Below are 24,056 nucleotides of genomic sequence, written 5' to 3' on the forward strand. Positions count from 1 at the left end.
GTATGAAATTAACTCCAGGCAAACTTTTTTAGCAAGTCTTTCCCCTTCCTCCATCTCTCAAAAAGATTTATTCCAGGGACTTACCTGGTGGCGCAGTGGTTAAGAATCCACCTGCCAATGCAGGGGACACAGGTTCGAGCCCTGGTCCAGGAAGATCCCACATGCTGCGGAGCAACTAACCCGTGCGCCACAACTACTGAGCCTGCGCTCTAAAGCCCGTGAGCCACAACTACTGAGACCGTGAGCCACAACTACTGAAGCTCATGCGCCTAGAGCCCGTGCTCTGCAACAAGAGAAGCCACTGCAATAAGAAGCCCACACAGCGCAATGAAGAATAGCCCCCACTCGCCGCAACTAGAGAAAGCCAGCAACAAAGACCCAAGACAGACAAAAATAAATAAATAAATAAACAAATTTATTTAAAAAAAAAAAAGGATTTATTCCAGTAACTCCTTAAAAGCGTACAAAATTATCAGTGCTAGAAGCAGTGGCCAAAACAGAATTCAAGATGCAGGACTGCAGAAGTAGAGATAATTCATGAATTTAATAATCAGTTTTCAAACTCAAAACTTGCTTTACTCATATAGATTCAACCAATCAGATACCTTTTGAAAATAATTAAAGTTAAATAAATATTTATGGCCAACAGGAACATGAAAAGATGTTCAACATCACTAATTATTAGGGAAATGCAAATCAAAACCACAATATCACTTCACACCTGTCAGAATGACTATTCTCAAACCGTGTTGATGAGGATGTGAAGAAAAGGGAACCCTCCTGCAGTGCTGGTGGAAATGTAAATTGGTGTAGCAACTATGGAAAACAGTATGGAGATTCCTCAAAAAATTAAGAATACAACTACTATATGATCTAGCTGTTCCCCTTGTGAGTATTTATCTGAAGAATACAAAAACACTCATTTGAAAAGATACATACACCTCTATGGTCACTGTACCATTATTTACAATAGCCAAGATATGGAAACCACCTAAAAGCCCATCAATGGATTAATGGATAAAGAATTTGTTATATATTTGTTTGAATAAATGGTACTCAGCCATAAAAAAAAAAAGTCTTGCCATTTGCGACAACATGGATGGATCTAGGAGGTATTCTGCTAAGTGAAATAAGTCAGATGGAGAAAGATAAATACCAAACGATTTTACTCATGTGGAATCTAAGAAAACAAAACAAATGAACAAACAAAACAAAAACAGACTTATAGATACAGAGAACAGACTGGTGATTACTAGAGAGAAAGGGCTAAGGGGTGGGTGAATTGGGTGAAGGGGATTTACTGTATGGTGATCAATGGTCACTAGATTTTTGGTGATGATCTTTTTGTAATGTATCCAGCCATCAAATTACAATGCTGTACATGTGAAATTTATATAATATTATATACCAATTTTACCTAAATAAAAATAGGAATATCTACAAAAAAAAAAAGAATGAGAAGCAAATATGTGTTTTTACAGCAAAGTTACAGTTATTAGCCATAGGGTGAATGTGCTGAGTTCCATTATCTTCCTATCAAAATGAATTCTGGTAAATTCATAATTTAAAACTGAAAGAGTCTGGAGGTCATCTGATACAACTACTTCACCTTAGGTAGAAGAAACTGAAGAACTAAAAGGCTAAGTAACTTCATAAGGTCACATACAAGTTAAGGTAGAGCCAGGTAAGAATCTGGTTTTTCTGACTTGTCTATTCCTTTAATGGTGGTAAGGGGAGTAGCACATGCAAAGGCCCTGCTGGAGAGAACATGGTATATTGAAAGGATTAAACCAAATCCAAAGTGACTGAAGATCTAGGGCTGAGATCTTACACAGGCCATGATATAGCCACGTTAAGATCTGAGGAGATGTGGGAAGCCCTGAAGGATTTCAAGTAGAAGGACAGACATGATTACATTTGCATTTCAAAAAATCCCATCCCTCTGATTATAAGGTAGAGATGCATCTGTCTTCAGCAAAAAGAAAAAAACAATCACAATAAGAGCTATATTTATTCAACTGAAATTTAAAGAGATTCTCTTATCCTTTATTTTGATTATATCCTTTCCCCCTTATTAAAATGGACTTTCTTTTTGAAATGATGGAGATGACGATGGGAAGAATATTTTAATGTTGTTACTTGGTAAAATTAAGTGAGAAGCCCTTGTGGAGAAATTGATACATTCATATACTGCTGGTGGGAAACAAAATGGTACAACTCTAATGGATGGGAATCTGGCAATACCTAACACACACACACACACACACACACACACACACACACACACACTTATCCCACTTCTAGGTATTTACCCTGAAGATACACTTTCAGTAATATAAAAATACATATGTACAAGGTGCAGCACTATTTGAAACTGCAAAACACTGGAAACTCCCTAGATGTCCAAGCATAGAAAATTGGTTGAATAAATTATTGCACATGTACACAGTGTAGTACTATGCAGCTTTAATAAGGAATTAAAAAGAGCTCTATGAACTGATATGGAGGAGTAATTTCCAGAAAGCGTTGTTAAATGAAAAAAGTAAAGTGTAAAAGAGTACATACAGTATACTACCTTTTTTGTAAGAAAAAGGCCAAATAAGAAAGCATACATATATCTGCTTGTTTTACAAAAAGAAACACAAGAAACCAAAACAAAAAATAATAATAAGGAACGGGATGGGAAACAGTATAGAAGAGATATGGAAGGTTATGACACTTATCTATGTGTAAGATTTGGGGAAGCATGTTAATATTGTACATCAGGAATCAGAAAACCTTTTCTTCAAGGGTTATACATAAATATTTTAGGCCTGCAGGCTACACAATCCTGCTGCAACTTCTCATCTCTGCATCACAGTGTAAGAGCAGCCACAGACAACAGAAATGAGCGAGCATGGCTGCGCTCCAATAAGACTGTATGTGCGAAGTCGAGTGGCTGGCCTGTGGGCTGTGTGTGCCACCTCCTGTGCTACAGTCAGAAAACTAAGGATAACACGGATGGGAGAGAAAGAGAAAATACCTAGAACTCCTCCTCTATTAGTGCCTGGCACATAACAGGTTTCTGCAATTCACTGCTGAATGAATAAACCTTAAAGTTCTATTAAAAGATGGACCGGAGTTCTAGTCAGGGCTTTGCTACAAACTAGTATAACTATGTTGACCCCTTCATCCCATCTAAGAGGTTTGGACTAGATAACATGTAAGGTCCATGCCATGCCTCACATACTGTTTCTCATTCTAGTCAGTTAAGACGTCCATCCATTCCTTCCTTTTAATAACCACTATCACCACTGTTCCCATGTAACACTGGGACTACTGCGGTTGCTCCCTCGCTCAGCCTGCTTTCTAGTTTCTTCCCTCAACCCATCCAGGACAGATCAACCAGATTCACCTATTAAATCACCACTTTATGCTGGTCACTTACTGTTCAATTTTAAAAGGTGTCAGACTCTCCATTGACTGAGAGGAAAAATCCAGCTTTAAAGTACCAGATTGTCCAAAATATGGCCCTGACCTACTCAATTTTCTGGTTTCTGTCTTCCAAACATGATTCTTCCACTGCAGGTTGGTCCCCTACTTGTCCTGTATTTATAACTCTCACTTTTCTGACTCTAGATATTTAGACACATGACACACTACTTGCTCCTCCCCCACCCCAGTCTGCCCCCTTCTCTGATGAAACCCTTTCCATCCTACAAGGCCCAGTTCAACTCCTAAACAAAACCTTTGATAATGAAGGTTTTTTATTGTCTTTATCACTTATTTGGTATCTTTTCTTCTTACTGCCTTTGTTAGCTATCTTTTTACATGGGCTATGTCTTATTTTCCTAACTAGACACCTCAACCTCCTTGAGGAAAGGGATTATGTTTTGTACTTTGTATTTTCCATAGCACATAACATAGGATTAAAATAGAGGGATCAGAGATTGAAATGAAGGGGCTTAGAGTTAAGAACAAATTAGATGTTACTTGCCTGCCAGACTGAAGATTCATTTTTAATAACCAATATTTACCTACACAGTACCTACTCTGTATTTATCAATGTCGTTCTAATAAATGTCGCATACGTACCCACACACAAAAATGCAAAGAAACTTTTATTTCACCAAACCTATAGTTCATTCAATTCTTCAAAAACCCAAGGAAAAAAAGGCAAATTTTCCTTTGTCAATAGTACTCTGATACAACTACTCTGATAACTACAGTTATCACCATAACTCTTATTACTCGATTTATGAATCTTAAACTGTATCTGTTGAATCCCCACCATTTAAATGAGGTTATACAGCTGTTAAAAGAAACTATGTCTTGAAGACATTCTTCATGGAATTATCTTACTTCTCTTTTGGAATCACTGTTTTGTAGGCCTGCTGCATCCTAGGATTTTCCAGTTGTTTCCTCTCTGCACTCTTGTGACAGATTCACTCTTTCTTAGGTCTCATGATTTCTCCCTTCTAGGATTTCTTTTTTTCATTTGCTCAAGCATATTCTCTAGTAATTTTATTTTAAAATGGATGTTAAGAGATGAAATTTCTAAGAGATGAACTTTCTAAGTCCTTGCATGTCTGAAAACTGTTTCACTTTACCCTCACGTTTGACGTGTAGGTCAGCTACAGAATTCTAGTTTATCAAACATCCAGTATTCCTGATAAGAACTGCAATGCTGATCTGGATCTTATTCTACTGTAAATAATTTACTTCTTCTCTCTAGAACCTTTTTATAATTTTCTCATTGCCTATGGAATTCTGAATTTTCACCAAGATGTATCCGTATTTATTCATCCTGCTTGGTACTATGAGCCCTCTCCATCTGATGCCTCCCATCTCTGACTGGCTTAGAAACTTTTCTTCCATTAATTTTTTTTTTTTTTTGGCTGCATTGGGTCTTCGTTGCTGCACGCGGGCTTTCTCTAGTTCAGGCGAGCGGGGGCTACTCTTTGTTGCGGTGCGCGGGCTTCTCACTGCAGTGGCTTCTCTTGCTGTGGAGCACGGGCTCTAGGCAGGCGGGCTTCAGTAGTTGCAGCATGCAGGCTCGGTAGTTGTGGCTCATGGGCTCTAGAGCACAGGCTCAGTTGCGGTGCACGGGCCTAGTTGCACCGTGGCATGTGGGATCTTCCCAGTCCGGGGCTCGAACCCATGTCCCCTGCGCTGGCAGGCGGATTCTTAACCACTGCACCACCAGGGAAGTCCCTCTCCCATTAATTTTTAAAAAATTATTATTTTGTGTCCTCCATTTTTTCTGGTCTTTCTTTTAGAGATGAATACACAGATACTGAACTGAGGTACTCCAAAATACCAAAATAAGGGAACTATACCCTAGCAGCACAGTAGTTCTATATATTTTCCTTTTAGGCAGAATCACCTTTCTATTTCTGTTTTTTTCTTCAGGTCTATTGTAGAAGTCTGGATTCACCACAATTTCTGCTCTGCTTCTCCTGCAGGCACCAGCAGGACAGCACAGCCCTGTATGTGTACACGGAAGCTGGGATAGGACCAGGCATACATCTATATAATTTGTGCACTACACGAAAGCACGGGGCTTCACTGTAAACTCTGCATAGCAAGCCAGGGGTGGTTGCATCCAGAGGGGCATCTTTTTCTAATTCACTAGTACAGAGGGAGGCAGTTCATTTTCCTGATTCCTATAAGCCGGCATGGCCTGGGGTGAGGCATTGGTCCAGATGTTTCATGGACCAGTGGTTCTCAAAATGTGGTGGCTAGACCAGCATTAGCATCACCTGGAAACATGTTAGAAATACAAATTCTTGGATTCTACCCTAGAACCTTTGAGGTTAGGCCCAGGAACCTGCAATCTGTCTTTTTTTTTTTTTTTTTTGCGGTACACAGGCCTCTCACTGTTGTGGCCTCTCCCGGACCGGGGCATGAACCCACGTCCCCTACATCGGCAGGCGGACTCGCAACCACTGCGCCACCAGGGAAGCCCTTTTATCTGTCTTTTAACAAGCCCTCCAGCCTTTTGATACATGCAAAAGTTTGAGAGCCGGTGGCAGACAGCACTTTAGAAAAACTCTCCTGATTACTGCCACACTCTCTGTACCTTCTATTATTACTTTGAACTTAGAGGCTAAGAATCCCACTTCCACTGTGAGAGTCTTCACCTACTGTATTCAGTAGTTTTCTCTACTTCGTTGTATCCATCAAACAGACACCTCTTTTACTTTTTATCCTCAAAATTGAATTAACCTCTAAACTTCCCACTTCATAGTCTTGGTACTGCTGAAATTCACTGCCATGTGGTTTCTTCCCTTTTCTGTCACTTGTGTAGGGTTTTGGGGGAGAAAGGAGGTAAAAATGTGTGGTCATTTTGCTATTTTAAACCAGAGATAGTCTTGTTTTTAAAAGCAATTACACAGTCTTAGTTACACAAGAAAAAGTTATACTACTTAAACCCTTTCATTGTTGCTAACAAATAACATGCAAAGGGCTTTTTCATCAAAACAAAACAAATTCTTATATTATGAACGATATAATCTTCAATTTAATTTTCTTTAAAAAATGATAATTTTCCAACTGTTTAATCAATTACTAATTGTTAGCTCATATTTTAATAGGGCATAAAAATCTATGAATCATTTTATTATAATTCTTTATTTTAAAGTAAAGAAATGTATTTAATTACATGAGTTTAAAATATTTACACTGGACTAAAATTTAGGCTTTTCAGGAAGAAGGATTTTATGTATACTATTTGATGAAAACAGAAGCAGCCATTTATTTAAATAAAAATGAATAGTACTTAAAACACAGAGCTAAAAAAATTACACCTTTTGGTTTATATGTCACATATGTAATTTTTGCTATGGCCAAAATAACTGGTTTCAAAATTGTTGTGGAAAAATTGCTATACTTTGTGTTGTGGTCTCATGAGACTTCTTTAGACTGAAACACACATAATATAATCTTAGCTACTTAAGCGAAGGAAAAAGTATGGACATGTGCTAAAAAGTAAAAAAGGCCATGTATAAATAGTTTGTCTACAAGAGATTACAGAGTTGTTCCTAGAGAAATAATTACAAAGGTCAGGAATATCATTTTTGCATTATTATGGTAATTTTTACCCATCTCCATCTACTCAGGCTATTCATTCTTTATTTGAAACTGAACTGTGAAAAGGTTTATGTTCAGACAACCCTGTTCGAATACGTGAGTTAGGTTCTGGTCTAAAAGTACACAGTATTAAAAGTGTCCAGTATGCCTATTACAAAGATAATGCAAAAGCTTATATTTTCAAGAATAAGTTTATATTTTCACGAGTTCAGTACTGGATTAGGGAATCCTATGTTCATTTTTGTTTATTACTCATGTATTAGTAAAAGATAAGTCATTTTACTTTACCTCTCTCATTTTAATGTTTAAGAGAAAAAAATCAAAATGGTAAAACTTAAGTTATAAAAACTAGCATTACTTAATCTGTAAATAAAACTTTTAGACTATTAAATTATCTTAAAACATGGAAAGGGTAAGTATAATGACCACATAGTAATAAAAATAATACTTTTTATTACTTTATTAATGAGGATAAAAATGACCAGATATTAAATTCTAAAAAGGAAATGAAACAAAAGATAGCAAGATAGACTTACGTTAGTCCCTGAGAATTCTTAGAGTATAATCAAAATCTAAAAGACAAATGTTAGCCTTTGAGAATTCTTAAAGAGTATAATCAAAATCTAAGAGAAGTTATCTGTTATAATTTAATGGAGGCAAGAAACAATGAAACCGAGCAAGAATAATAAAAAGTTTTTTTGAAAGAGTGAGACACAAATACAGCTGTTTCCTATTGTAAGTTTTCTTTAATCATGTTCTAAATCTAGCAAGTACAGGAAGACACCAAAAATACTTTTGATATTTGGGTATTTCTGACAATAACAGAAAATACTAAGAATCAACATGTAAATTAATAAAACCACAAATGCAAAGGTCACTCACATGCATTTTAAAACAGACTAGGTTATGACAGTTTAATTTTAAAAACATGACCTAAATATCTGGAAAAGATAAATGCCAAAAAGTTGGATCTATTTTATAATTAAAGGTAACTGAACTTAGATGATTTAAGAACAATTGCCCTACAGTGGTTCTAAAATTTTACTAAACTCACCATTAATAACAGCCTCTGATTTGGCTGGAGGAATTCAGAAAATACATTAAATAGAACTGAGATCTCATAAGATTCTTCTACTTTTTGTTTCTTGCACATCTAGATTCCAGAGTCCTTCCTCACTATTACAGTCAGGATATGACATGATACAAGTTTAGAGACTGAAAATTCTCAGACTATATTCAGGTAATTTTCTAACATCATGACCTTGTAGAAGATACTCTCTGACCAAGAGTACAAATGCTTCCATTTCCACAGGTTAAGTACAGAGGATATTTCCAAGCTATTCTTCTACAACTGCTACAATCTCCCTTCTTGTCTGTACTTGAATAATGAACACTGCCCTCAGGGTAATTACTGACATGATTCATAACTAAAAGCACCATAACAAATTCCAACTGCAGTATAACAGAGAACACTGCCCACATTTAACAATGCTGGAATTCAGTTACACCTCTTTCTCCCTGAACTTATTCCATTTTGAGAAGGCAGTGAGGGAGGGGGAGGTGCCTCGGGAGAAGAGAAGAGTTCTACATACTTGTAGTAAGCTGGGATAAACAGATCCAATACTGTTTAACCGTGTTCTCAGTTCTCTGTTCTTAGGACATCACTGTAGAGTAAAGACAATGAACTGAAGGAAACTAACAATTAATTGTGATGTTTCTAAAATGTACCATTCTCATAAATGTCCATTTATTCCTCACAACAACTCTGATAAGTATTATCATGCCCATTTTACAGATGAGAAAATCTGAGATACAGAGGTATAACTTGCTCAGAATCACACCAAAGCAAGTTACCTGGCATCTTTGAATGAACCTCAGCTTTTCCTATCTATAAAACAGGAACAGCAATGTTTACCTTCTGTGAAGATTAAATGAGATGTGGTGACGCCAAAGCCCAGGCTCCTTCTGCTACCGCACAGTGACACAAACACAGATAAAACATGAATAAAGAAACTAATCACGATAGTGCATATACCCAGCAGTAAACTAATACACACCGTGAGACAGCATAGAGGTTACGAGCACAGTCTCTGGCGCCAGATAGTCTGAGTTAAAATTCTAGCTCTGCTATCAACTTAGTTTTGTGGGTAAGGGAAACAGTCTCAATTTCTCTGTACCTCAGTTTTTTCATCTATGAAGTGGTGATCTCCTTCACAGAGTTGTGCAAAATAAATGAGTTAACACATTTCAGCACTTTTAATAGTGCCTGTAACAGCATACATGCAAAAATGTTACCTATTATGACTTCTACACTGAAATGTAATATGCATAAGTGAGAGTCATTTTGATGCAGCTCTGTATGATGATTAGGAAAGATTCCAAAGATGTAAGCTAGTAATGAGCTTTTTATAAGCACTGCTTTCTAAAGCAAGTTTCTATGAGCTACCTAAGGGACATTTCTGAGTTTGAGATTTTTTTTTTATATCCCTGAATTTCTTTAGTCCCTTGTGCCAATTCATGAACAAGGAGAATGTATAGTATGGACAGTGGGGGAGGGGGAAGGGAGACATGAACAGACAAGTCTTGAATACTTCACTGTGTCCTCCACAGTGAACTCTAGCAATTTCTCATGTGTGTCAGAGTGTTCTAAAGAAAGAAGGAGACAAGTACATAGAGAAAAGAATAGACTGAGGGGTCAAGCACAGAGTTCAAGACAAGATGGCACCTGAGCAAAGGTTTAGATATGAAGAAAATTTTAAGCTTAAAACCATAAACAGATCTGGATCAAGAACTCAGGCTCACGTAAACATTCAATACAGGAGAAGACATGCAATAATTTATAACAGTTATCTATCTCAGTTTCTTTGGGTTTTCTGTTTGTTGTTTTTTAACAGATGAAGAACAACATAAAAAAACATTTAATGCCTCATTGATTCTTCACTGGCTTAATTATGAAGAAGAAAGAGAGTTATTTTATTAAATTGAGCTTAGAGTCTTAGCGCTTTATAAAGCAACCATCTATTCACATTTTAGTGGATAATTATTCGTATGAACTAAGTAAGTTACTATCCTTATTTTTGTACTTTTTCTGCATATCTATATTTTTTAATTTCTCTCTAGACCACTGGAGAACACAAGGTCACTATTAAAAATTTTATTTCTAAGATATTGCCTTCCTTTATTTTCCCTTCTTGGGCTTTACATTTTTTCATTCTTATAGAAGACTTTAGGCATACCTGGAATCTTTCATTAAAAACTCAGAAAAAACTCAGTTTTCACATTTCAGTCTATGAAAAGAGACCTGGTTTTCCATTTTACCTCATTCCCACCCTTCCCTTCAATCTCCTTGAGGGTTGATCCAAATACCTAATTTTATCAACCCTAAACTATCATGGATTCTAAAAATACTTATATTATTAAATTAAAATCTCATTCTAAGAGTTACCTAAATGAAACATATAGACACAGCAGTAACTCCTTTTAAAATATAGTTTGCTCTTTTTGTAAGGTCTTCTAATCTTTTCTTCCTGAAGAATCCAGTAGATCAACAGTGAGTGTGCACTACACAAAGGAGCTGGTCAACAAAGGGTAGTACCTTCCCTCCTTCCTATTACTGACTAGCTCTAGGGCAAAACACTCACCTTGTTACTCAAGATAAAAAATGTATTATATATATTTTCACTTAGAATAAAATTTTATACTGTCTCATATGCTTGACTACATGTTACAGTGGTAATAAAAAGTGTGAATGAATAAACAGAAAAGATGTGGTACAATGAGAGGGGCACTTTACTAGACCAATGTGGAATTTGGAATCAAACCAATCTGGGTTCAAATGCCAAGTGTGTGACCTTAGACAAACTGCTTAACCTTCCTGAGCCTGTTTCCACTTTTGTAAAATGAAAATAGTATTAGTGACATCACAGATTATTATGAGAATTAAATTAGACAAATACTTTTGGTGCACAGCACATTGCAACCGGTCAAGGAGTATTAGCTGTCTTCCATCCATTGCTAATTAGCTGTCAGGTGGGACACAAATATTCTGTGTTTCTCTTTCCTCACACGGGAAATTAGATTCATGCCTACACCTACCTGGCGGATTTAGTGTAAAGAACCAACAGAGTATTTCATTTTAAAGCCCAGTAACGTAGGGGCATCTAGAATCTGGCTCTTCTAAAGAGTGGCCCATGGGCTAGCAACGTCAGAACCATCTGGGGGCCTGTGAGAAATGCTGAATTGCAAGCCCTGCCCTAGAACCACTTGATAAGAAAGTATATTTTAATAAGATCTCCATGGATATTGAAGTTTGAAAACTACTACTAAGAAAATAACCCTCAGCCTGGAAGTAAGAAAAGGACTTTATCAATATCATTGTGCCAAAAATCCAAAAGGACAAAGGGCATTGACAATAGTGCATATTGATTTAATTAGCTTAGGAGAGCAAGTTAGAGGCAGCAGGCATCATGGTCTGGTAGAACTTGAAATAGTGAGAAATACAGAATAATTCACAAGGAAAGGGAGGGGAAAGGCAGAAAAAACTAAAACACTAGGTAAAGAGCACAATATTTTCCACAGGCAAATGAGCAGTCTAGCCCATGAATAATATATTAATGCTTATAATGATGTCCCTGGCTCAAAAAGAAAAAGTAAAATTACTTTAAACACGCTCTTTCAAAGACAAAAGCATGTATTCTATTTCAAGATTATTTCCCTCAAAAAAGTTGTGTGTGTCTCCACACACACACACATACACATACATTTTACTGTCAACTAGCACATAAAATTATCTGGTACATTCATTTTTCTATAATATCTCATTTATCAAGAGAGTTAGCTCTCCACTTTTCACAAGGCTAAAAACTCTAACTTTTAAGACTAAACTACTAGTCTTAAATCAGTACTCATCTACCACTGCCAATGCTGGGCCATAATTTTCCCCCAAAGTACCTCATGCTAGGCTTTCCTACTTGTGTCCACATTTCCACACCTGTTGTTAAGTCTTTTCCCATCCGCATATGATTGATCACTTCCTCCTTTGACCCTCATGGTTTATCTTATTTCACAGTATATTACAGTGAGTTACTTTTCTACTAAGTTCCAAGCCTCTTAAAGGATAGGGGCTATTTTCCATGTCCTTAGATACCTCACAGGAGAAAGTATAATTCCTTTAAAATATCTGGTGTACACATATCAGGTATGGCCCAAAGAGAATTGAGAAAAACTGAGCTAAAGGAGAATACGGAAATGAGACCTCTGCGTTACCTTTTTTTGAAAAATGTTTCTTCAAAATGTTATAAATTGTGAAGCAATCTAAAAGAATATGGATCCACCTTCAGCAGTGGCAAATAATTCTCAACACTTAAACAGTTTTGTAGACTTATTAAATATTTGAGCTAGAAATATTCAAATCTTTTGGTCTGTCTCAATTTACAAAGCAAGAAACTAAGACAAAGACATTAACTTGTACATGAAAGAGCTAGGCCCTAATGCCAGGTCTTCTGATTCCACGTCCCACACTAGGCCATACTCACTCTCACTAGATAAATGTGGTTTGCTCAAGAGATGAAAGAACTCTCTGCACACAGTAAGTGTCTGAGGAATAGTGGAAGGCTAGCAAGGTAAGGCAGGGCCAGATTATCACAACCAGAGTAAAGAGGCTACATTTTTCTACATGGGAATGCAGAGCTACTGTAGGTTCCTGAACAGGAGTATGGCATGAATAAGCATTTAGGAATATTAATTTAGCACCAAAGTATAAAATAGAGGGTAGTGCCTAAGCTGGGAGACCAAGCAGGAGTCTATAATAATATGTTAAATGCAAGGACGTGATGATCTGATTTAGGGAAATGTAAATGAAAACAGATCTTTAACATAATAATGAAACAAATATAAAGGACATGGTAAAGTTTTTTGGGGTTTGGTTTCTGTTTTTTTAATTACAAGACTATATCTAACTATAGTGAAAAAGAAGGAAAAAATGCTCAGTATTCAAGCCTGGATGACTTGAAAAGTAATATAAAAATATAGATATTGGGAAGCAAAGTTGTATTTAGAACAAAATAAAATAATTTCAGTTTTGAAAGGTAAAGTCAAATCTCCTAAATCACTTGAGAAGCTACTAGTCAGTTACGGGAATTAAGGGCAAGAAATTAGGAACATGTTGGGTCAGAGTGAAAGGTTAAAGCCTTAGTGATATTTTCAGAGAGAATCAGACTTTTTAAAAATAAATGTTTTCTCTTGCTGGCAAAGAGATAAAATATATGGTTTTTTAAAAAAAATAACTCGTGAGGAGCTTTTAAAAACCCAACATAAAACATTTTTCATTATAGTAGCATGGTTGCTATATAAATATAGTATATGGTATATTACTTCACCATCCTTACCCATATTTTTAAAAAGTGTTAAATATGGCTTAATCATTATCTTACATTTCATTCACCTTCCTGAGACATAGTTCTCAGTAAAATATAACTTTTGAAAAAAATAATGTCTAATGGTAAATACTAAAACCATTGTGCAAAGTGCACCAGAGGTTAATGATCTACCAGCCAAATATACAACAGATATCCTTTCTGGCTTTTTCAGAGCCACAGGCTTTTCTCCCTTTTGTGTTCATTTCCTCTCAAGTCTGACATTTCAAAGAATACCAAAGAAGCTTAAAAATTTGTTTACAAGTTTGTCATCAAATCAGGACTCTAAAAATACAAGCTATTCATTACAACTGTACTGACATGTAAAACTGGTCTTCATTTAAATTTTGGAAAAATAATAAAATGGAAACAGTTTTAATCTTTTCTTTTGTAAAAGTGCTCTGGCCAAACATTTGTGCAACTGAATGAAGAAACCTGCTAATGTTTAGTGACTACAAAAAAAACAGTACGACAAAACCCAATTTAATGAGTCAGCTATATTTGACAACATTTAAAGGAGGCTCAGTTTTCTTGTGACTTATTAAAATTAAATACAACAGTTAATTACTAGTACTTCTATGCTCTCCATATAGTAAGTACCACTCCGAAACAATATTATTCAGAAGATATGATGCATTTAATACAGGAAAATAGAAATGATACCCTTTAAGTATACATATTTAAAAATACTTTATCAATCACTAAATACTATACATAACTCTTTCGGCTGTGATGAAGGAACAGAGATCAGATTTGTCTCAACTACAAAATCGAACAACATAAATGAAATAATAGTTTTCAGACAATGAACAACAAACAGTATAGGACAGTAATCTGTGAGAGAAAGAAAGCAAATGGTAAGCCCCACCTTTGCCTGGAGACAGTTCCCAGGCTACAACACAGGGAGGAAAAACTGAAATAGATCCCAGTGGTCTGCCCGGTTGGAGAAAACAGAGTTGAGAATTCAAGAAAGCTAAGGCAGTTAAAATTAGCAGGACAGAATAGCAGAGCAGAGAGTTACACAGAAAGGAGAGAGCTGCAAAGACAGAGCTCCAGGAGGCTGCAGAGGGTTACTCTCAAGTTTTCACCCTAGTACTGATCAGTGCAGGAAAACTACCCAAAGCCAGAAAAAGAACCATTCCAGGAGCTGACATAGGGCCAAGAAGAGTTTTGATTTCCACCAGCCAGGGTGGAAAAACCTTGTAATATATGGGACATCAGGTAGAGTACTCAGAAGGGGACTGCCTCAACAGTGGGGAGAAATTAGCCATAGATTAAAGACTGCCCTGGCTTTGTCTATAAACAACAACAAAAGTCTTTAAAAGATCAAACCGTTTCCAAGTAACTAAACTGAGTCCCAAAACACAGCTCGAGAATAGTGAAAGGAATATAAAAATATCCAGGATAAAATTCACAATGTCTGGCATCCAATAAGAAGTCATCAAGGTAAAATTCACAATGTCTGGCATCCAATAAGAAGTCATCAAGCAGACAAAAACAAACAAACAAACAAACAAACAAAACCCAGAAAAACATGACCCTTGAAAGGAGAAGTATCAGTTAACAGAAACAGTCCTAAAAAGACATAGATGTTAGAATTAGTAAACGGGAACTTTAAAACAATCATTATAACTATATTCCATATGTTTAAGAAAGTAAAGGAAAGCACAAATATGTTAAAGAGAGATATGGAAGATTTAGAAAAGGATTCAAGTCAAACTTCTAGAGATGAAAAACAGAATACCTAAGATTAAAAATATAGTAGATGGAATAGCAAATTAGACATTTTAGCAGAAAAAATTAATGAACTTGAAGACATAGCTATAGAAACTATTTCAAACGAAACAGAAACAAAAACATCTGGAACCAAAAAAAAAGAAGAACAGAGCATCATGATGTGAGCTGTGGGACAACTTCAAGTGACCTAATACATGTATGACTGGAATCCCTGAGGGAAGGGGTGGCGGGAGTCAACAAAAACATTTTAAGGAAGTAATGGCCCCAAATGTCCAGATTTGATGAAAACTATAAGCTCACCTTTTGAAGCAGAACTCCAAACAAGAGAAACATGAAGAAAATTAAACCAAGGCACACCATAATCAAATTGCCTAAAACCAGTGATAAAGAGCTGCTGTGTAAGAAGCACAAGTACTCTAAAACCAAAATGCTATAAGATGCATAGTTTCTCACATGAGAAGCCCAGAAGGATGAGATGAGGAGGGAAAAAGAAAGAAAGGAAGGGAGAGGTAAGCACATACCAAGAAGCAGCAAGGTTCCAGACTTGCGAGTTAAGAAGCATCTTGGAAGTGGATCCCGCCTCAGACACCAGCTGATACTACATGGTCAGGGATGAAGTGCACAGTCAAGCTCTTCCCAAATCCCTGACCCACAGAATCATGAGCAAAATAAAATGATTGTTTTAAGCCACTAATGTGTCATCCAGCAATAGATAACATTTCTAATGGCTCTTTTCTGTCAACATTTAATCCTTCCTTTCCCATCTTAAAAACTAATCTTCCCTCCACCTCACATACCTCCAGCTATACGTTTACTTCCCTTCTCAGACGAGACTGATGAAAGCTATCTATAATGACTGTCTCCACTTTATCTCTCACTCACATCTCATCCAAATTCCACTGCAATCTACTCCTGCCCCCACCACTTCTTGTAACAGTCCTCGCTACCTTCACCAGTGGCTTCCTTATTGCTGAAACTAATGAACACTCTTCAGTTCTTACTGACTGCTCCTACAGTGTCTGAAACAGCAAGCGCTCACTCAGACCTTTCAGTACCCTCTCTTTCAGAGAGCGAGTATGACACCACTTCTGATACTCCTCGTCTCTGAGGAGGAATATCAGATGCCTCAATCTCTTTTATAGGCTTCTCTTTTCTGTCTATCGCTTAAATGTTGAAGCTCCCCAGGATTCTATCTTTAATATTACCAGATGCATAGGTCCCCTACAAAAGGTTTTTATTTGAGGAATTAGCATAATGAGATTTGTTCTGCATTTATGAAAAAATTTCTCAGGTGGCTGTGAGAGAAATAGTATTAAGGCAGCAAGAGATGTGGGGAGATCAACAGGGAAAGTCCATAGTCGCCCACAAAAAAGACCATTTAGAGAATAAAGTACCTGGTCTACTTCAGTTTACAAAGATTTTACCAAAAACATCGGATACAGTTTGAATATACTGAAAGTAAAATATCCAAATCTCACCTCATCATCTGCTGGCATTATAAACTGCTTAGCAGATTTAAGAGGTCTAAACATCCGGAGGTCATTCAATCTAACGCTTAGGTATGGTTCATTTTTTGTTTGTTTTTGTTTTTTTTGGTGGTACAGGGCCTCTCACTGCTGTGGCCTCTCCCGTTGTGGAGCACAGGCTCTGGACGTGCAGGCTCAGCGGCCATGGCTCACGGGCCCAGCGGCTCCGCGGCATGCGGGATCTTCCCGGACCAGGGCACGAACCCACATCCCCTGCATCGGCAGGCGGACCCCCAACCACTGCACCACCAGGGAAGCCCTAGGTATGGTTCATTTTAAACCACCTCTAATCTTCCAAATTTCCAGAGAACAAGATTTCACTAGGTTTTTCAATAGATTGTTTAGCATTTTACATTCATATATTGCCGGTTAATCTCTCTGGGATCAAAATAAACAGAAGTGTGCTTATTCCTTCTTATAGTTATTCTATTCTTTATTATTTCTCAAGATTGTGAAGTAAAGATACTGAACCCTTTCCCTATGCAACCATTAAAAATACAATGATGTTCTTTCTTTCATTAAATTATCAACAGGTAAAAGTAAGTAATAATATCACTTGATGTTTCCCTAGGTAAACAACACTGAATATGTTCTTATAAATCACTACAGTTTAATGAGAGATTCATTATAATACAGAATCAAAAAACCATGAAAGTTTGCTCTGATTCTTGATCTGGATTTTGATTATCATGGATGTGTTCCATTGCTCTGATTCTTGATCTATTGTATATGTTGGTAATGTGGGTATATTTAATTTGTAAAAAATCCTTTGAACTACAACTTGTGATATATACTTTTCTGTATATATGTTATACTTCAATAAAGAAAAAAATCCTAAAGCCTGTGAAAGCTGAAATAGATTTATAGTATGTCTCTTCTCTAAAATGTCTATTATTCTCACAGGAAAAATTCACATATTGTGTTTGTGTAGGATGACTTATCTTCACAGTTACCCACTACCACTCCATTCTTTACAATTAAAACAGTAGTATGTGTTGATTTTTTAAAAATCCAAACATTAAAAATCATCTATAATTTCATCCCCTAGAAATACCACACTTAGAATTTAAATTCAGAGGCTTATTATGACTTCCACATCATCCTATTATTAAAAAATTATACCCTTTTCCAGACTTTGTGCATGTCACTTTTTCTCCAAAAATAAAGGAATATTGTTTTGAATCCTAGAACACCAGTAACTGAACTAAACAGGCTTGAGCACAAGCAGTTGTTAAACCATACATTTCTACTATTTCCTCCACAACTTTCAGAGCTCATGTCTTTTCTATATCCTCACAATGTCTATCTCAATGCAAGGCATACAGCTGATGTGTACTGATGGAAATAAAAGTAGTTCTCTAAAAGAATGAGAATAGTCACTTTCAGATAATACAGTGATGTCTTGATTTCAATTTCTAGGAAGAGAGGGCACAACAGCCTCTGAAAAGTACTCTATCTGCTTGTTTCATTTATTGATCTATTTATTTATTTTTGCTACTTTCATTTAACCCCCGGATTCTGAGAGTTTTCTCCTAACCACTCCTTTTCTTCTACAGCGGAAGCTCCTGTATAAAGGAGTTACCCAATTCAATCTTAGCAATAGTGTCTTTCTATCAACTTCCCATACTTCTCTCCTTTTCTATCCACTCTGTCTATACAGCAATACAAGAAAAGCACTAAGAAACAAGTTACTCTTAGACATTACATTTTTAAAATATCAAAAAAGTAAAACTTGGTTTACATGTACAGATTAGGATTCTAATATAACTAAAGTCTTAATTTTTCTATTGCCATTTCTACATACTGATAAAAATGAAAAGATATATGCTTAGCATATGCAACAATTTCAGAAGAAACCAACTCTATATTAATCTAAAAACCTGATGCTTAACAAAGTATTACCCAACTATGAAGATTTAAAGAGCATAACAGAAGAACTTCATATAAATATTTTACTATTACTACATAGGAAATGTCATCTTTACTAAAATAAAGCCTTATCAATAGGTTATATGCTATAAATAGACTACCTAGAGAATATGCTTTGTGCCCTTATAATGCTATAAACAATAACTATAATTGTGTAGATTTTTGGATTACCTTTAACAATGGGACAAAAAAAATGAGATAAAAATGAACTAAAAATCTGTATTTTTAAATCATATCAATAGCATAATCTCAATTTTTTTCATCATTTTGTTGAAATTTTAAGAGCAGACATTTAAATTTTCATACATGACACCTCTATTTTAAATAAAGTTCCCAAATACTTGAAAGAATTCTGCTTTGTTTTGAAGTGCCAAGCTTTAAGAAAAGCTATTCATAAATAAATCCCTGTATCAGACAGTCTGGGGAGCTCAAAGAAAACTCCATTCTAATATTCCACTTGTTTCTTGGGCTATACACTGAAACAACATTATTCATTAAATTTCATATTTGTAAAAAAAAAAAAATTCATATTTGTTCTTGAGGTAAATGTTAACAAATACCTCTCACTAACAGATAACTGTTATCCATATGCATATGAATATCTTTAACTATTTTAGCTAGTTACTTACTGAGAGCCATGCAAGGGATTCCATGATTCGATGTTCACATCGTTCTAAATGTTTAATCATTTCTCTGGTCAAGTTGGCTTCTGCTTTGATAAAACTTTCAATCACTTTGTAAAAATCAAAAGCTTTTAAATTAAGTACATTCAGAATCCAAGGGAAGGACAAATCTGTTCCAGTATCCAGATTCTGAGATGTACTTCCTAAAAATGAAAGAAAAACGTAACTTAGGTATGAAATGTTAAGCCTTGAATGACATATTTTTTGGTTTGAAGGTTTTATCAAACAAAAAATTAAAACACAGTAGAAAGGCTAAACAAAAATTTTTATTTAGAACATAATTTTTTATTCTGGGGTCCACAGACTCCTAGGAAATAGGCTTCCAAAGTTTGAGTGTATGTGCATATATATGTCTTTCCTGGATAGAAGGCTCACAGCTTATATCAAATTTTCAAAGGTTTAAACACCCTAAACTTGTATCCGGGACACGTTTAACATCTAACCAGCAATGCATTAGCATATCCATTTTAACTGTCTCATTAATCCTCGATTAAGAGAGGAAGTGATTCTTTAAGATTTTGACAATTTGATTGGTTAGTAAATATGTTTTAATTATGCATTTCTTGGTTATAAATGAGGATTCACAGTTGTCCATATTTGTTTACTAATTTAAGTTCCTCTTTTATTATATATTTGTATCCTTAGATAAATTTTCTTCTGTTGTTTTTTGCAAACAAAACTTTTTTTGGACATTTGCAACATTATTTGCAAAATAATATGTGTTTAAAATTATATTTAAAAAAAAAAACACTATTGATGACCTCTGTTCTGTTTATCTGGTGGATTCTAGCTCCAACCTTTCGTCTCATAACCACAGAATATATATGTAGCAGTGCTTCCATATCAGTGGAATCTGCTCAGTAGTACTCCTCAGGCATTTTACAGTCTCATAAGTCTTTGAAGGGGTTTCAATAGGTACACTTCCTGGATTCAGGATAGTCCAGAATAGGAGTCTAGTGAAACTATTCCCAAGATGACATGAAATAATTCAGGTTAATAAACCACTTTATGGTGACCACATTACGGTGACCAATTACATTCTTCAGTATATACTAATCTAAAATATGCATTTCTTCTCCTTAACTCCTTAACTTCTCCATTCCGCCCACCACAAAAACCCATACCACACATTAGGTAAGTTTTTTTTAACTTTAAATTGAACTAAAATGTTTATTTACTAAAATTTAACTTACTGCTATATGTAGCCATTACAACCTCAAGAGCGCATGCCAACAAAGACATATGAAAGATGTTGTCATTCAGGAGTTTGCTAAAGGAAAAAAAAGAATGATTTTGTAACATTTACTTTTAAAAAAAGAAGAAATTGTTTTACTGAAACAAAAATTTACCTAAAATTTTGAATGGATAGTCGTTCTTCTTCCTAAAACAGATTAAAAAAAAATTAACTGAAGCCTTCTTTGTGTCAGCATTAAATTTTTTTTCTATTATATTCTTTTAAACTTACTGATTTAAGCATGGATTCCATTACTCGGTAATACAATCGGACTCCAAGTTTGTATCGCTACAAAGAAAGAAAAAAAATTAGATCCCACTATTTTAGAAAACCATAACAATTACTGATTTTTTAAAAGTTTTCTCTTGAGACACATTCCTGACCCTTCTTAGGAATATGGCTACCAAGAGATCACAAAAGCTTGCTTGTCTAAAACTCAAGATTTAAGTATAAAATGATGGTTTTAACATTCCTGATAAATTTTCAAGAGGAGGGGTCCAGTAGTTGGTTTTCTATCATTCCACTTCAGTCTACATCATTCAACAGATATATGTGTACTAAGAATATATTACGTACCTGGTACTATTTTAACCATTTTACATACTAATGTAATACTTCTTGTGACCTAGAACACATATTTTCAAGATAGCTCTCCAGGATTAAGATAATAGTCTCTTTCCATAAAACTGGTCAAAGGCAAAAATCAGACCTACCTGATCTTATAAGCAAAAAGTTATCAAACAACTAGTTTTCATTAGTCCAAAGAACAGTCAAATTTTAGATAAACACACACACACACAGACAAACACACACCAAAATCCTTCATTCCAAATTATGAGTACAAATTTCATATATAACCAAAAAGAACTTTTAAATATAATGGTTTAAAACACAGACGGAATCAAAATATAACCTTACTACACCGAAATAAATGTGTATAGTAGATTACAGTTTTCAAATATATTTTATATATTACCTCATTAATGCCACAGAGAAAAGCAGAGCAAATATAGAAAACTGAATCTCAGGTTTCTATATAATATAGAAGTCATCTAACTTCAGGTTTCTAAATATAGAAACCTGAAGTTAGATGACAGCTCATATATGATAGAACCAGATATAAACCCAGGGCTCTGATCCAGAGCCCACTGGCTTACCATATATTAGTTTTAGATTTTCTGAAATAATAATAGTAATAGTAAAAACAACATCATTTAATAACATCACTGATAAATGGCATGTATAATATGATTCCATTTGTATAAGTATATGCACACATGAATATTCATATATGTAAAAGTTAAAGAATATACACCAAAAACTTAATGTTAGCAAGATTTTGATTTTTTTCTTACTGTATTTTTTAAATTTTCTACAGTTCTTCTAAAATTTTCTGCATGTTTACTTTTGGTTTCTGTAATGGAGTGAGAGGAGCTGTCCCATAAAGCTTTCCATAAACAGCAGCATACACAAGCAGCTGGGATATGGTATCTTCCAATATTTTATACTATTGGACAGATACTATTACAGCATTTATACAACTGGGACAGATGTTGCATTTGAAATTATTTACTATATAGTGGCACTAATCAAAATGAACTCAAGTTACCTGTGATCCAATTTCCATACATCCCTGTCCCACAGCTTTAGCAAATTTCTCTTTAAAGATGTACCCAATATCCTTCACTCTTTTCAGGATACTTTCCTTTGGATTCACTGTGCAATTCTTTAAGAAGGAAAAACACGAATTAACATTGAGGATACTGTTTAATCAGAGAATTAACATTTTCTGTTCTATACTACATGACTTATCACTCTCAATTGTTTATACTGTGGAAACACTTCCACAATAAACTAGGTAAATACAACTACTGAAAATATGAGGAACATAAAGGATTCCATTCTGGGATAATAGTGACCAAAAATACTAGAGTACAACTAAAAAACTATTATCTAAATTTCCTGCTGGCAAGTTAGGGAAGAACAGATTTGTTAGCCCTTTCCATTATCCATCAAAAACAGCCTCACAGATATTACAATTGATACCACAGGAATACAAATGATCATAAGAGACTACTATGAACAACTGAATGCCAACAAACTAGACAACCTTGAACAAATGGATAAATTCCTAGAAACATACAACCTTCTAAGGTTGAATCATAAGGAATAGAAAATCTGAAAAGACTAATTACTAGTAAGAAGAAAGAATAGGTAACCAAAAACCTCCCAATAAATAGAAGTCCAGAACCAGATGGTTTCACTGGTGAATTCTATCAAACATTCAAAGAAGAATTACTGCAAATCCTTCTCAAACTATTCCAAAAAAACAGAAGATGAGGAAACACTCCCAAACTCATTTTATGAGGCCAGCACTGTCCTGATACCAAAACAAGGACACCACAAGGAAAGTAAATTATAGGCCAATATCCCTCCTGAATACAAATGCAAAAATCCTTAACAAAATATCAGCAAACCCAATTCAAGAATACATTAATATTCTTGAAAGGATTTTATACCATGATCAAGTGGGATTTATCCCAGTGATGGTTCCATATCTGCAAATCAATCAATGATATGCCATATTAACAAAATAAAAGATTAAAATTATGTGATCATCTCAACAGATGCAGAAAAAGCATTGGACAAAATTCAACATCAATTTATGATAAAAACTCTTAACAAAGTGAGTATGGAGGGAATGTACCTCAACATAATAAAGGCCATACATGACAAGCCCACAGCTAACATTATACTCAACAGTGAAAAGCTGAAAGCTTTTCCTCTAAGGTCAAGAACAACACATGGATGCCCACTCTTGCCACTTTTATTCCATAGTATTGGAAGTCTTAGAGCAGTTAGGCAAGAAAAAGAAATAAAAGGCATCCAAATTGGAAAGGAGGTAAAACTGTCATTATTTTCAGATGACATGATATTATATATAGAAAACCTTAAAGACTCCACAAAAAACCTGTTAGAACTAATAAAAAAAATCAGTAAAGTTGTAGGATACAAAATCAACATAGAGAAATCAGTTGTATTTCTATACACTAATAACACACTTTCAGAAAGAGAAATTAAGAAAACAATCACATGTACAGTTGTATCCAGAATAAATTTAACCAAGAAGGTGAAAGATGTGTACAATGAAAACTTAAGACCCTAATGAAAGAAACGTTAAAAGACACACGTAAATGCAAAGCTACTGCATGCTCATGGAGTGGAAGAATTAATATTGTTAAAATGCCCATACTACCCAAAGCAATATACAAATTCAATAAACTTCTTGTCAAAATTCCAAGGTATTTACACAGAAATAGAACAAACAATTCAAAATTGTGCAGAACCACAAAAGACCCCAAATAGCCAAAGCAATCCTGAGAAAGAAGAACAAAGCTGGAGGCATCAAACTATATTATAAAGCTACAGTAATCAAAACAGTTTGTTATTGATATAAAAACAG

General features: G+C 35.2%; 1 protein-coding gene across 7 annotated transcripts in view; it reads right to left on the minus strand.

Annotated features, from left to right (window-relative positions):
- RB1 (RB transcriptional corepressor 1) overlaps positions 1-24,056 on the minus strand; it is a 146,893-nt gene that overhangs the window by 60,629 nt on the left and 62,208 nt on the right. For all 7 annotated transcript variants that reach the window (XR_009536812.1, XM_060129348.1, XM_060129347.1 and 4 more), the window contains exons 13-17: positions 22,203-22,319; positions 20,825-20,881; positions 20,709-20,740; positions 20,553-20,629; positions 19,306-19,502 (exon numbers count right to left, since the gene is read on the minus strand). Coding sequence is in view for 6 of the 7 variants with exons in the window: in XM_060129348.1 (XP_059985331.1) it covers positions 19,306-19,502; positions 20,553-20,629; positions 20,709-20,740; positions 20,825-20,881; positions 22,203-22,319 (480 nt within the window). In the remaining variant the exon portion in view is untranslated. The remainder of the gene's footprint in view (positions 1-19,305; positions 19,503-20,552; positions 20,630-20,708; positions 20,741-20,824; positions 20,882-22,202; positions 22,320-24,056) is intronic.

This window comes from Lagenorhynchus albirostris, chromosome 18 (genome assembly GCF_949774975.1).
Source record: "Lagenorhynchus albirostris chromosome 18, mLagAlb1.1, whole genome shotgun sequence".
NCBI lineage: Eukaryota > Metazoa > Chordata > Mammalia > Artiodactyla > Delphinidae > Lagenorhynchus > Lagenorhynchus albirostris.